Here is a 12,838-nt window from a genome sequence, read left to right as displayed (position 1 = left end):
CCCATTCCTCGTGGCCCCAAAGCCTCTCTCTATCAGTCCCCAAAAAGGCTAAATAGGACCGAAACGCCCCTTCATATGCCTTCCTCGTCCTTGGTGCTAGACTCTCTCCCACGAGGTGACGAAGTTCGGGGCACCGAGAGACCAGAGAGCTTCGGGAAAGGGTGCCGGCTCTGGGTCCGCTGAGGGAAGGAAACCCGAGAAAGCCTGCATATGAAAACGAGACAGTGCGTCAGCCGCCTGATTCATTACCCCTGGGACATGTTTTGCTCTGAATAGCACATTCAGTTGCATACACAGTAAAACAATTTCTTTGAGCAGTCTTAAAATCAGTTTACATCGTGCTGCCTGACTATTGATGCACTCGACCACGGTCATATTGTCAGACCAAAATATCACAGAGTGATCTTTGAACCCTTCTGGCCAGGTTCTCAGGGCCACAAAAATGGGGAACAGTTCCAGGAAGGCAATATTACTTGTCAGACCATTGTCATGCCACCATGTCGGCCACCTTTGTGCCGACCATTTTGTGCCAAAGATGGCACCAAAACCTATGCTACCTGCTGAATCAGTCCATAGCCCCAGCTCTTCAGAGGACACGGCTGGTTTGTTCCAGATGACTCGACCATTAAAGTCCGCCAGAAATGCTAACCAAATACGCACGTCCTGGCGGACCTCAGCCGATAGTCTCGTGCGATGATGGCCCTCCTTTAGGCCGACCATAGCTTGGGCAATTGAACGAGAAAAGGGGCGGGCCATCGGTATAACTCTCAGGGCAAAATTCAACTGCCCCACCAACTGCTGTAATTGATGCAGCGTAACTTTAACTCCATTTAGACACACTTGCGGGGCTGCCCTGAACTTCCCCACTTTATCAGTTGGCAAACGAAAACAACCCTCTCTGGAGTCCAACTCGATCCCCAGAAACTCGAGGCAAGTCGCAGGACCCACCGTCTTACCTGGTGCCAATGGCACACCAAACTGCTACATTAATACACAAAATTCGGCCAGGGCCCGGCCACATTCACGATCCCCGGCTGCCCCAAGGAACAGAAAATCATCAAGGTAATGCATTACATGTTGGAACCCGTCTTCTTCGTGAAGACCCATTGTAGAAAACTACTGAATTTCTCGAAATAGACACAAGATATAGAGCACCCCATCGGCATACACCTATCCATGTAATAATAACCCTGAAACATGAAACCTAGGAGACGCTGGTCGTCTGGGTGTACCGGGAGCAACCGGAACGCTGACTCGATATCTGACTTCGCCATCAGCGCCCCGGGCCCCAGGCGATTCAAAATGGCTACGGCCTCATCGAAGGATGCGTACCGCACCGAACACACTTCTGGATCTATTGCATCGTTTACCGAAAGACCACGTGGAGCTGACAAATTATGAATTAGTCGGAACTCACCCGGGTCCTTCTTGGGGACCACCCCTAAAGGAGAACAAACAAAATTCTGTACCGGGGGTACACTAAACGGGCCGGCGACCCGACCTCTAGTAACCTCTTTCCGGATCTTATCCTGAACCACGGTCGTATGTTGCAGGACGGAAAGTTGATTTTTACACTTCTCCAAACCCTGAAAGTCCCCTACCGGGATGCGGAAACCATACGAAAATCCGTTCCGCAGCACCCCAGCAGAAGTACGATCCGGGTATTCACTGAGCCAGGGGATCATTGCCAAGGTATCGACCGGGGTAGGTAAAGGCGCCCCTCGGACTATGTTAGACCTGTTTGGCGCCTCCTCTCCCCCCGTTATCACCCGTTTTGGCTCTGCACGTGGACTCAGGATGGGACGACCCGCACCCACTACATTCATGTTTAAATTTACACGATCCCTGGGGCCTGGTACATTTACCTCTGTTGAAATTGAAGCAGAACCCCCTTTTCCCTGTATTGCCGGCAGGTCTCGAGTAATCGTCGGTACTCGTGCCTGACCGAAAGGGCGTCCCCCCATATTGGCGGGAGGATTCGCCAACATTGCTTCCTACCAATGGCATTTTCAACATACCTGTCTCCTTCATTTTATCCCATGTCAAAGAATCATAACAATCCCAGGTTAAGTTTTTATTATGCTCTTTTGCCTTTCTAAAAAGATTATCGTAGCAGAACCAATGGTTACCCTGATGTGATGTCGAGTACCCCATGATTCGTGACTGATAGGTCGGCAATTCGGAAAGCAACTCGGGCCTACGTTCACCCAAGATCGACGTAAAAATTCCCCATGCGTTGCCCCAATTACCGATAGTCTCATTTACTTTAAAGGCGGCCATTTTTGCGCGCCAAACACTCGGATGCATAAGATCTTTCTGACCCTTAACATGCTCCACCTCATAATGATCAACAAGCAACGAGAAGATGTTCACATATTCCCCCGCCCAAATCTTCTCCTTAATTGCCAAAGGCACATGTTGCCCCAACCTTTCTCTACGAGAGGGAGCTGACTCATCCCTCGCAATCGGCAATGGCCGCTTACCTGCACTGGACGCTGCATCTGCGGTCGCAATCGTCCCTTGTGGCTTGTCAACTACTGCAGCCGGCGCAGACGCCTTGGCTGCATCCCGTTTCTCACGCAATTGTTTCATCAGCGCCTGGGCCTCGGCAGCCGTGGCGCCCTCACTACTGTCGCCCAACCACGCTGCAAGTTGTGCTGCCAGCTCGGGCGGCATATCCTCTTTGGACACCGGGGTGACCACCACAGGAATCGGATTCCCCTCCACTGGTACTGGGGTTGGCGCTTCGAGCGGGGTACAGGGAACCGGGGCGTCTCCCCCAGCTGGTCCCCTCCTTGGCCTCTTGGCTCTTCCTCCCGGAGCTGCTCCAGCCGACGGACGCTCCGGCCCCCCTTCCCCGTCTCTCTCCGCTACCCGCTTCTTCAGCTCAGTCATCTCCTTCATGAGGACCCGAACCATCTGTTCGGTCGTCATTCTCTTCCCGCCTTTCTTGGGCATTTCTCCGACAGAGTATCTGTAAGACAAAAGAAAGATTACAACGCTCAAAATTGGCTCTTCGTTCCGTCTCGAGCTCACGTGCAGCGAGGAGGTGCAGCTTCAGAGCACAGGAACAAGAGGATGTCTTCCGGTCTTGCGTCCCTTTTTATCCGTCTTCAGGGCGGGCGCAAACCCGCCCCTGCCTGCCCCGAGGGCGTGGCCAGCCGCGTCAGTGTCTAGGCCAGCCCACTCTAGGGCGGGAAAGAGCGCGCCCCGGCTACGCCGCTTCGGGCATACCAGCCGAGACGCGCCTCCCGCCCAAAATGGCTTCCCGGGGGGATCGAGGTACTCTGCCATACGTTCGGGGGGACCGAGTGGTCGCCCCTTTCCAATAGAAGAGGATTTGAGAATTCAAAATGTGCCCTAATTTTTCTTACTGCAACATTTGGGCTCTTTTGTCTCTGGTGGCCATCTTGGGAGACTTATTTGTTATGAAGTTTCCTAATGTTCTAATTTACTACAGTCTCCTCAGTAGGAAATACTTTCAGTGTTTTACTTTGGTTCAATCAAGAAGGCATTCAGATGTGTCACACATTTGCCATAAATTCTGAATGTTAGCACTCTTGTTGCTCATTAGATCACTGTAGTAAAGCTACTGCTCACCAGGGAAGTCTGCTGCTGGTATTGAAAGTACATGTTTCAGTCTGCATGTCAGAATTTTTTTTTATGAAATAGAAGAGGATTTGAGAAGTCACTCAAAATGTGCCCTAATTTTCATGTGAAATTTCCCCCTTTGCTTCTTGGTAAATAATACCACCCTCGTTAAAAATCAATTGACTCCTTGTTTCTTCCTTTTTTGTAATGCATATTGCATACATTTCCAAAACTGTCTTCACATAATACCTGTTGGGAACTGTTTTTGCTTACACGATATCCCCCATCCCAACGAGGTCTATGGGATTTCTCCTGTTGTTCTAACTAATTTTCCTTTCTGCAGCACTAATCATACTTTCTGTGGCAAAATGAACCCCCTCATTGTGTTCCTTTTTAAATTAAATGTTTTAAGAGTTACCACTTTATGCCAGTCAAGATGGCTTCAGGTGTGCTATACTTTTGTCATAAGTAAGGCTGTTAGCACTCTAGTTGTTCTTTAGAACACTCTGGGAAGCTGCAGTAGAACACAAAGGAATCAACTGTCAGTCTCTGCCCTTGTTGGATGTACATGTTTTACTGAGAATATCAGACTTCATTCTCACATGACTGAGAAAGATAATGTGAATTTACAGAAAATATGCTCTCAGTTTAGCCTATAGATCACCTTCCAAACTTCTGTGACAAAAGCATGAGAAAATAGTTTTCTCTCAAACATGATTCTTGATATCCCAGCAGAAAGCTTTTTCACATGGTAAAATCACCTTACAACACACCACAATTCCTAAAATGAGTATGGTGCCATCAACAAATGATTTATAATGTGACTAAAGTCTTAAAACCATATATTAACTGCAATGCTTTTTAATGAGGTGCTGTCATGTATATTGGTCCTAAGATGGCTGCCAACACTTCTTGGATGAAGTGCTGACAGCCAATCAGATCTGACAATGAGATGTGTCTTTAGGCTCCACCCAGATATATATGTTTTTTTCCTTTAATATCTAAAAAACTATGGAACAGATGTACACCATTTAACCAAAAGGCATGAGTGTGAACCAAGGACGACTACCTATTTACCAAATTTGGTGTAATTCCGTTCAGCAGTTCGAGCTGTAGCTGCGATTAAAGGTTCCTATGGAAAATTGCATGGGGAAAACACGTTTTGGGACCCCCCTTTTTTCTTGGCCCTGCTTGACGAATCAACCCGAGACCTTCAGGATTGGAGTGGACCGGAGCTGGCCATACGTTTTGAAAATTTCGCAAAGATTCTTCGACCGGTGCCAAAGTTATTCCAAATAGAATGTTGCAGATTTTCTATGGAAAATAGGTCCTAAATATAACTACCTACTGGCGACCGCCAGTAGGTAATATCTATATATATAGATATATATAATTATATATTTAAAAAAAAATGGAACAACTAAGGAAGAGAGCAGCAACAACGGAGAGGGTCGGATGAAATTTGTCTCATGGCAGAAATCCTTACCTGAGACCTGCCCTCTCCCATGGAAAAGGACTGCTTTGGAGTTGGGCACCACTTAAGGTAATTACAAGTGGTATAACATGGAGAAAGCAGACATTAGTTTTATTTTTTAAACTTGCAAGGACTGCAGATAAGATCTGCCAGTAACATAAAGGACTGCCAGTTTCCTTCTTATTAACTAATTGTGGCATAGTGTGCTGAAATCTTGCCTGTTCCCGATTTGCGAATTATAAATAATGACATTCGTCCAGAAATTGCAATATTGAAATTGGGAAGAGAGCGTGAACATTACCACAAAGTTTAATTGCTAGTATATAAATCTTAAACACAGCTCTTTTCATTTGAGAAAGGCTTACTGAAAAGCTTAAACGTGCCCTGTGTGCTGGCTTGAGAAATGAAAATAAAAACAAATTCAGTAACTCTGTGTTAGAGGGAGACACTGAAACAACTACAGATACAGTGCAATTATGGTTACAAAACAAGACCAAAAAACACTAAAGACCCTAAATATGTTTAATTGACATAACTAAGATGCCTGTAATGCACTGCTAATGATCTTACATATGACACTACTGATAAAATGTATGCACAGAACAACAAAGCACAAGTAGTAATTCTCACTGTACCGGTCATGTAATACGCTTTGTATTGACCCATTCGGACAGTCTTGATATCTCCAAATTGTCCAGCTGCCCCACTGTTGGGATGGAAGAGTACCTGGAAATAGAGAAGATACATGTTTTACAAGCTTAGTTCAGGAGGAAAATATGTATAGATTTGTTAGATATATATAGGTAAATATATATATTTGCACCCAAACACGCTTTCTGAGTAAAGTTCTAACTTTTTGCCAAATCTAGTTAATTCCATTTAGCACCCCTCTCTGTATCAGAGACCAAAGATTCATCTTGGAATTAAAATAGGAAATCACACTTTTTGGACTCCCATTTTTCTTCGCATGTGCTTACTGGATCAGCACCACACTTTCCTTGATGAGCCAAAGCAGGGGAACTTTTTGCTGGAAAGTTCCATGCAGATTCATCAAATGTGCCAAAGTTATTAAGAAAACCAAAAATCCTTTCCTATGGAAAGTCTGACCGAACTGTAGCTACACACACTGGGACCATTGCCATTAATGTAATATATTAGTTATTTTTCACTTGCATCTTTGATGTTAAAGTGTATTTTTAGGTGTTTTTATCAATTGTTGTACAGACATTATGATTTTTTATCGAACATACATCTTTATTAACAAAAGTAAATACATTTTCAGCTTTGTAGATCGCGGAGCCTCATATTCTGAAATTGAGGACACACACCTCCTTGACTGCCTATGCATGCACTTTTGGTTTTCCTTTAAATTTAAATGTAATGCATGTAAGGAATGCAAGAGCATCACCGATGATCCAACTGGAGAATTATATCTAAAACCTATATAACAGAAATAGCGACAGAGAAGTTATGTTTAAGTCTCAGTTTTCACTGAAAAGGCTTTTTTGACTTGCTTGTACCTTTGTGGCATTTTGACAAATATGCTTGAAATTTTGCATTTATTTGGTTCAACTGTATAAATTTGGTAATGACGAGTCATGCAGTCCTGTTCTGAGCAAATGGTTACCGGAGGGGGAGTAAAAGCTGCATTTCTATTTCAACACCTCAAACCAATTTTTGCTAACCACTATAGCAAAAAGAGATTTACACCAACTTGGCATGAGACTTAACCTATACTCAGAATTGTGACTTGTGCAGTTTAGAGCAAATCTGTTCAATGGTGTTCCAGAGTTTTACATAAAAGTTTCTAGCAGTCTTCAAAGGTTTATTCGCTTATATACTTTGCCTATTAATTCTTTTCAAAAAATGAGTGGCAAGCTCCCCGATTTAGCAGACTCAGGTCCCAGGCCTAATTTTAAAAAAATAATAAGCCAATTCCACTGGACAAGGAAGTGTGGGGTGTTCTCTTCCTCTATCAGGATCCGTGGACCAGAATGTATTGATTGGTTGGCTGTGATAGCAAAATGTCAGTTGACGGTTGGACTACAGAGCTTTCTCTGATGCCAGGCTAGTGTGTGTGGGAGAAGGGCAGCTAAAATAGATCATTCAGGTTCTCAAAAACAAAAACAACACCATTTTTGGTACAGGAGCCACAATCCCCAGGGTAGGTGTGCAGACCGGTAGAAATTGTTTGGAGGACTACGGTCTCTTTGGCTGGCCTGTGGACTGCAAACTCAAACTAAAAAAACTACAGAGCAGGCAACTCCTACTTTGCATTGTTAAACTGTGAATATAATTTGGTTGAGCACAGCAAGTGTTTGGGGCAGGCCCAGGCCATGTAGCCACTCCCGCTTTTGACTGGCCGACAGCTGTGCATAATAGAAGTTGGTTGCCTTGTAGATTAGATGCAGGTCTCTGCAGAGCCTGGCCCTCCAGTCAACGCCAGCCACGCTCAGCCGAAGGCTATTCACAGTTCTCTCATGGTAAGAGGACTGGCGAAGATTCATCTGTTTAGTCACACCCTGCATCCAGGGCTAATGCATGGCCTGGCCAAAAGAGTTCACTTTCTGCTGTGTTCAGTGATTTTCAATCATATGCTGTAGCATCTAATTACAAGCTATGACCATATCTTATAAATATATTATTTCATGAGTGTGACTCGTAGTGAAAACAACAGTCAAAAAATCATAACCACACAAGATATTAGTCCCTACCACCTTTTAAGAGAGAACAAGTATTCCATAGTATAACACCTTGGCTGCTAGGCGTTTTCCCCCCCTGTGCTGGAAAATGATTGAGTGCATGATTCATGACGAGCTCAGCTCGTCATCAGCACAGCTCAACTGTGCATCATGACGAGCTGAGCTCGTCATGAGCATCGAAAGGGTTAAAGAGAGACATTGGCTTTACAAAGAGTTGCTTTTTGTTTTTCATGTTTTAGATTTTTTTTTAGAGTTTCCCTTTTTTTACTTAAATAAACTATATTGTAAACTTAACAACTGCAGTTTTAGAAAATGTGTAAAGGTGTGAAGAAGCTGGCAGAGTAACAACAAAGTAAACACTTGAGGTTGTCAATACTATGAACATCCACTAACTGTGAACAAATGGTGTTGTACAGTTCACATTAATATATATATATATACTGCAAGGAAACATGAATATAAAACCAATGTGGGGGTCAATATGAACCTAATTAAAGAACATGTACTTAACCTTGCAGTTTGGAAAAGAAAACGGTGATCAAAACAGAGCAAAACTACAAAGACTGAACTGTCCCTTCAAATTGGAAATAATTGGACTGAGTCCCTTCTTAATGTTTATAAAGCTACGTTATTTTAAAATGCCAAACGAACCCACTGATGCAGCTGTTGGCATTTGATGAAGAGTCATGAGACTCGAAACGCGTTATGCCTTTTTCTGAAATAAAACCATTTTAAAGGTACTGCTGGTGTGGTCTGGGTTGCGCTGCGGAGCTGAGCGTGATTTCTGGTGGATTTCATAGGAGTGCCTGACACACTTCATACCAGGCCCCGGTCCGTGAGGGAGAGACGCTCTCATGTCTGAGTTGGTAACAGAAGCATGGAGCTTGTTTAAAGAGCGTCCCCCGGCTGCGAAAGTCTCTGAAACAGAGTTAGAATGGAAGGGCCACCTGGTGAGGCCCGCCTCAGCAAAGTGAATGGATTTTGTCAGCAGCTAGGATTTGCGGAGGAATTGTCCGAAGCACGGCGTACCTTCAACAGCGGAAAGGAAGTAAGCTGCATTGTGGTAGCGAGACTGAGCCTACGCACTGTGTTAGAGATTTGGAACTTTCCTTTCAAGGGCATGATTTGCACTCCAAACACGGCGCAGAAAGCATGGTTTTGCCAAGATCGACATTGAGACTCCAGTAAGGAAAGTGAAGGGCAGCCTAAAGGTACTTTGGGAATTGTAGTCCCGTGTAATGGATGTTAAAGCCCTAAGACTGTACTGCAAGGAAACATGAATATAAAACCAATGTGGGGGTCAATATGAACCTAATTAAAGAACGTGTACTTAACCTTGCAGTTTGGAAAAGAAAACGGTGATCAAAACAGAGCAAAACTACAAAGACTGAACTGTCCCTTTAAATTGGAAATAATTGGACTGAGTCCCTTCTTAATGTTTATAAAGCTACGTTATTTTAAAATGCCAAACGAACCCACTGATGCAGCTGTTGGCATTTGATGAAGAGTCATGAGACTCGAAACGCGTTATGCCTTTTTCTGAAATAAAACCATTTTAAAGGTACTGCTGGTGTGGTCTGGGTTGCGCTGCGGAGCTGAGCGTGATTTCTGGTGGATTTCATAGGAGTGCCTGACACACTTCATACCAGGCCCCGGTCCGTGAGGGAGAGACGCTCTCATGTCTGAGTTGGTAACAGAAGCATGGAGCTTGTTTAAAGAGCGTCCCCCGGCTGCGAAAGTCTCTGAAACAGAGTTAGAATGGAAGGGCCACCTGGTGAGGCCCGCCTCAGCAAAGTGAATGGATTTTGTCAGCAGCTAGGATTTGCGGAGGAATTGTCCGAAGCACGGCGTACCTTCAACAGCGGAAAGGAAGTAAGCTGCATTGTGGTAGCGAGACTGAGCCTACGCACTGTGTTAGAGAATTGGAACTTTCCTTTCAAGGGCATGATTTGCACTCCAAACACGGCGCAGAAAGCATGGTTTTGCCAAGATCGACATTGAGACTCCAGTAAGGAAAGTGAAGGGCAGCCTAAAGGTACTTTGGGAATTGTAGTCCCGTGTAATGGATGTTAAAGCCCTAAGACTGTACTGCAAGGAAACATGAATATAAAACCAATGTGGGGGTCAATATGAACCTAATTAAAGAACGTGTACTTAACCTTGCAGTTTGGAAAAGAAAACGGTGATCAAAACAGAGCAAAACTACAAAGACTGAACTGTCCCTTTAAATTGGAAATAATTGGACTGAGTCCCTTCTTAATGTTTATAAAGCTACGTTATTTTAAAATGCCAAACGAACCCACTGATGCAGCTGTTGGCATTTGATGAAGAGTCATGAGACTCGAAACGCGTTATGCCTTTTTCTGAAATAAAACCATTTTAAAGGTACTGCTGGTGTGGTCTGGGTTGCGCTGCGGAGCTGAGCGTGATTTCTGGTGGATATATGTATATATATATATATATATATATATATATATATATATATATATATATATATATATATATATATATATATATATATATATATATACTGGCACAGGTCAAGCAGTAGATTTTGATACCATTTGACAAAAATGGCTTCTTTTTCAGTATGCAGTATGCTAGTTGGCACATCTTGATCTAAAAATGTAGTCATAGTGACCAGGATGTTGATGACTGGTCTTTCTCATTATGTATTTTTTTTAAACTTTTCTTCTCAAAAATCACTTTTATGTTTGGCGTTGAGGCACCTGGTCAGTGTAGAAGTGCCAACCACTGTACTCGCCAGTTGTGTGTGGAATGAGGATTTGGTCATGTGACATGTCTGGTTTATGTTTCTTTGCTTCTTCCGAATTGAATAAAAAATCCAAACAATAGATTCCTTAGGTTATTTTTCAGCCTCATTTAATTTTTCTCCTGTTATTCCCGGTTCATGGTACTGTTTCCTAAGACCCTGATGTATGTTGGAGAAAATCCTCTGAAGAAGTGAAAATAAGCCTGGGTCAGTAGCTCTAGATCATTTCCATAGTGTAACAGCTGTCATGTAATTTCCTGTGCAGTAGTTTGAAATGCGATCTAAGGATCTCTATGTGGGAAGGAGGAATGCATACATTTTAACCAATAATATTCTTTGCTTACTCTATTTTAGTCAACAGACTGTCAATGCTTGCAAGACATGAGCAGAGTCAGTACTTCCTGTTTGGGGGTCTACAGACTGCTATCCAGGGTCCATGCCTTTAGGCACTTGAAAGCAACTTTCAATATTTTCAAAAACATTACTTTTTCCTGAAAATGATTATTTAGTAGATACCTAGGCCCATCTTGGTATTGACAGTGTGCATTTACAGTGCACTCAGCCTAACAAATATGTAGGATTACCGCAGACTCATCCCTGTAATATGCAGGTTCATATCCCTATATCCCAACCACCAAAACCGTAACAGCAGTGGGACTTTGAGCTGTGAGCCTGCAGACTCCGACAAATAGTCTGCAGTTAGACATATACTTGCATTGAGCATGAAAAGTGAAAACACATATGCAGAAAGCACAGGAAAGACAATACAGGACACCTACTAAAAGTTTCAGAAGAAAGCATGAACAACAGGCTAGGGTGATGAAAAATGGCAAACATCAGAGACTGATAGGTGAATGTGATTCAGGAGGAAGCGAAGAGTGAAAGTAATGGTCACTGTACTGGTTGCATTGTGAAACTGATGGGTGGCAACAGAATCTGGGCTGGGCTCACAGTTTATTTATGATTCTAAAACTTTCCAGTTCTAGATTGAAAGTTTCCTTTTGCGTCTAACGTTGATGGCAAATTAGAAAAAGTAAACACAAAATAAAATACAAAATCAAAAAAATACAAACCAGCACTAAACAAAGGTTCTTTTAAGATCCACCCATTTGTGATTTACAAAAGAGGTATTTATATCTTTACTACTTCTTCCTTACTTTCCACCTTTTTATATGCTTCACAACATTCATTATGAATCACCCTATTATTTTGAAAGCTGATCTAAGTGTTAAGCAGAAGTTTAATATGTGAAGATCATAGATACGTTAATATTTGTTAGTGGCCCAATAATCCTCCCAAACCTCGAGCCCCCTAGATGAGAGAAAAATGGGATGCTGGGCGAAGGAGTCTAAATCCATCTCCCACCACTTCAAGGTGTCTGGGGAATTTTTTACACCAAGATATAAAGAGGGATCCTCCACACTACCCCAGAATTGGACTGTCACTTATAATAACTATTGTTTCATGTAGCATTTCGTACTACTATTCTGACTTTTTTAATATTGTCAATAACCGTTTTTGGAATTACTCATTGCAGTGGTTAATTTAGCTTTCCCAGGATTCAAATTCTATGTCCATCAGATAATAGCATATGTCGGCAATCTTCATTTTCTCACACAGGAAACGTGCAAAAACTTGTTTTGCACAGCACTGAAGGCAATACACCTAGGGAGAGTTGTCCTACTGCTGGTGAGACTGATAGAGCATAGCTGTGGTCTTGTAGATGCCACCTGCGGGGAGTATATTATGCTTACTGCAAATTCCCAAAGTTACAAAATTGTGAAGTTTGCACAACTCCTCCATCTTGTTGAGCTCCGGAACAATATCTGAACAATTTAAGGAGACAGTATTATTTTTCTGTTGAAAATACCAACCTTAATCAAGGCCATTTCGCAACTGACCCAGTGTTTAATTTGTAAAACATGAAGTGCCAGGTACCAAGGTATTTCACAGAAGTTCCTTGCAGCTAGCGTCAGTCACAGCTCCTGCCACTGCTGCCAAATGCCAGTGTCCACATTTCTTAATAATAAGCACACTCATAGTAGTGTGTCATTTTGGGCTATTTTAGGTCACCTCAAACTGTAGGGATGGCCTTAAAGTGCTAGTTGTAAAAGTTTTTTTAAAAGATATTAAATAGTTAAAAGCTCCAGTGATTTTTTCTGCTAAACAAAATAAAATATGCCCACAGCATCCCCCCATGTGGTGGGACTCCTAAATATCTGCCGATGTTTGCACATAAGAGCTAATGCTGAACACTGGCAACACCGGGCCAAATTAAGCACTTTACTGCTCTCTACT

General features: G+C 43.0%; 1 protein-coding gene across 8 annotated transcripts in view; it reads right to left on the bottom strand.

Annotated features, from left to right (window-relative positions):
* ARSG (arylsulfatase G) overlaps positions 1-12,838 on the bottom strand; it is a 2,325,381-nt gene that overhangs the window by 69,401 nt on the left and 2,243,142 nt on the right. For all 8 annotated transcript variants that reach the window (XM_086930959.1, XM_086930958.1, XM_086930961.1 and 5 more), the window contains one exon: positions 5,701-5,791. In XM_086930959.1, coding sequence (XP_086787085.1) covers positions 5,701-5,791 — 91 coding nt within the window. The remainder of the gene's footprint in view (positions 1-5,700; positions 5,792-12,838) is intronic.

Source organism: Lissotriton vulgaris, chromosome 7 (genome assembly GCF_964263255.1).
Source record: "Lissotriton vulgaris chromosome 7, aLisVul1.2, whole genome shotgun sequence".
Classification (NCBI taxonomy): Eukaryota; Metazoa; Chordata; class Amphibia; order Caudata; family Salamandridae; genus Lissotriton; species Lissotriton vulgaris.
Note: the sequence above shows the minus strand (reverse complement) of the source record. Positions and strands in the feature narration are given on the sequence as shown.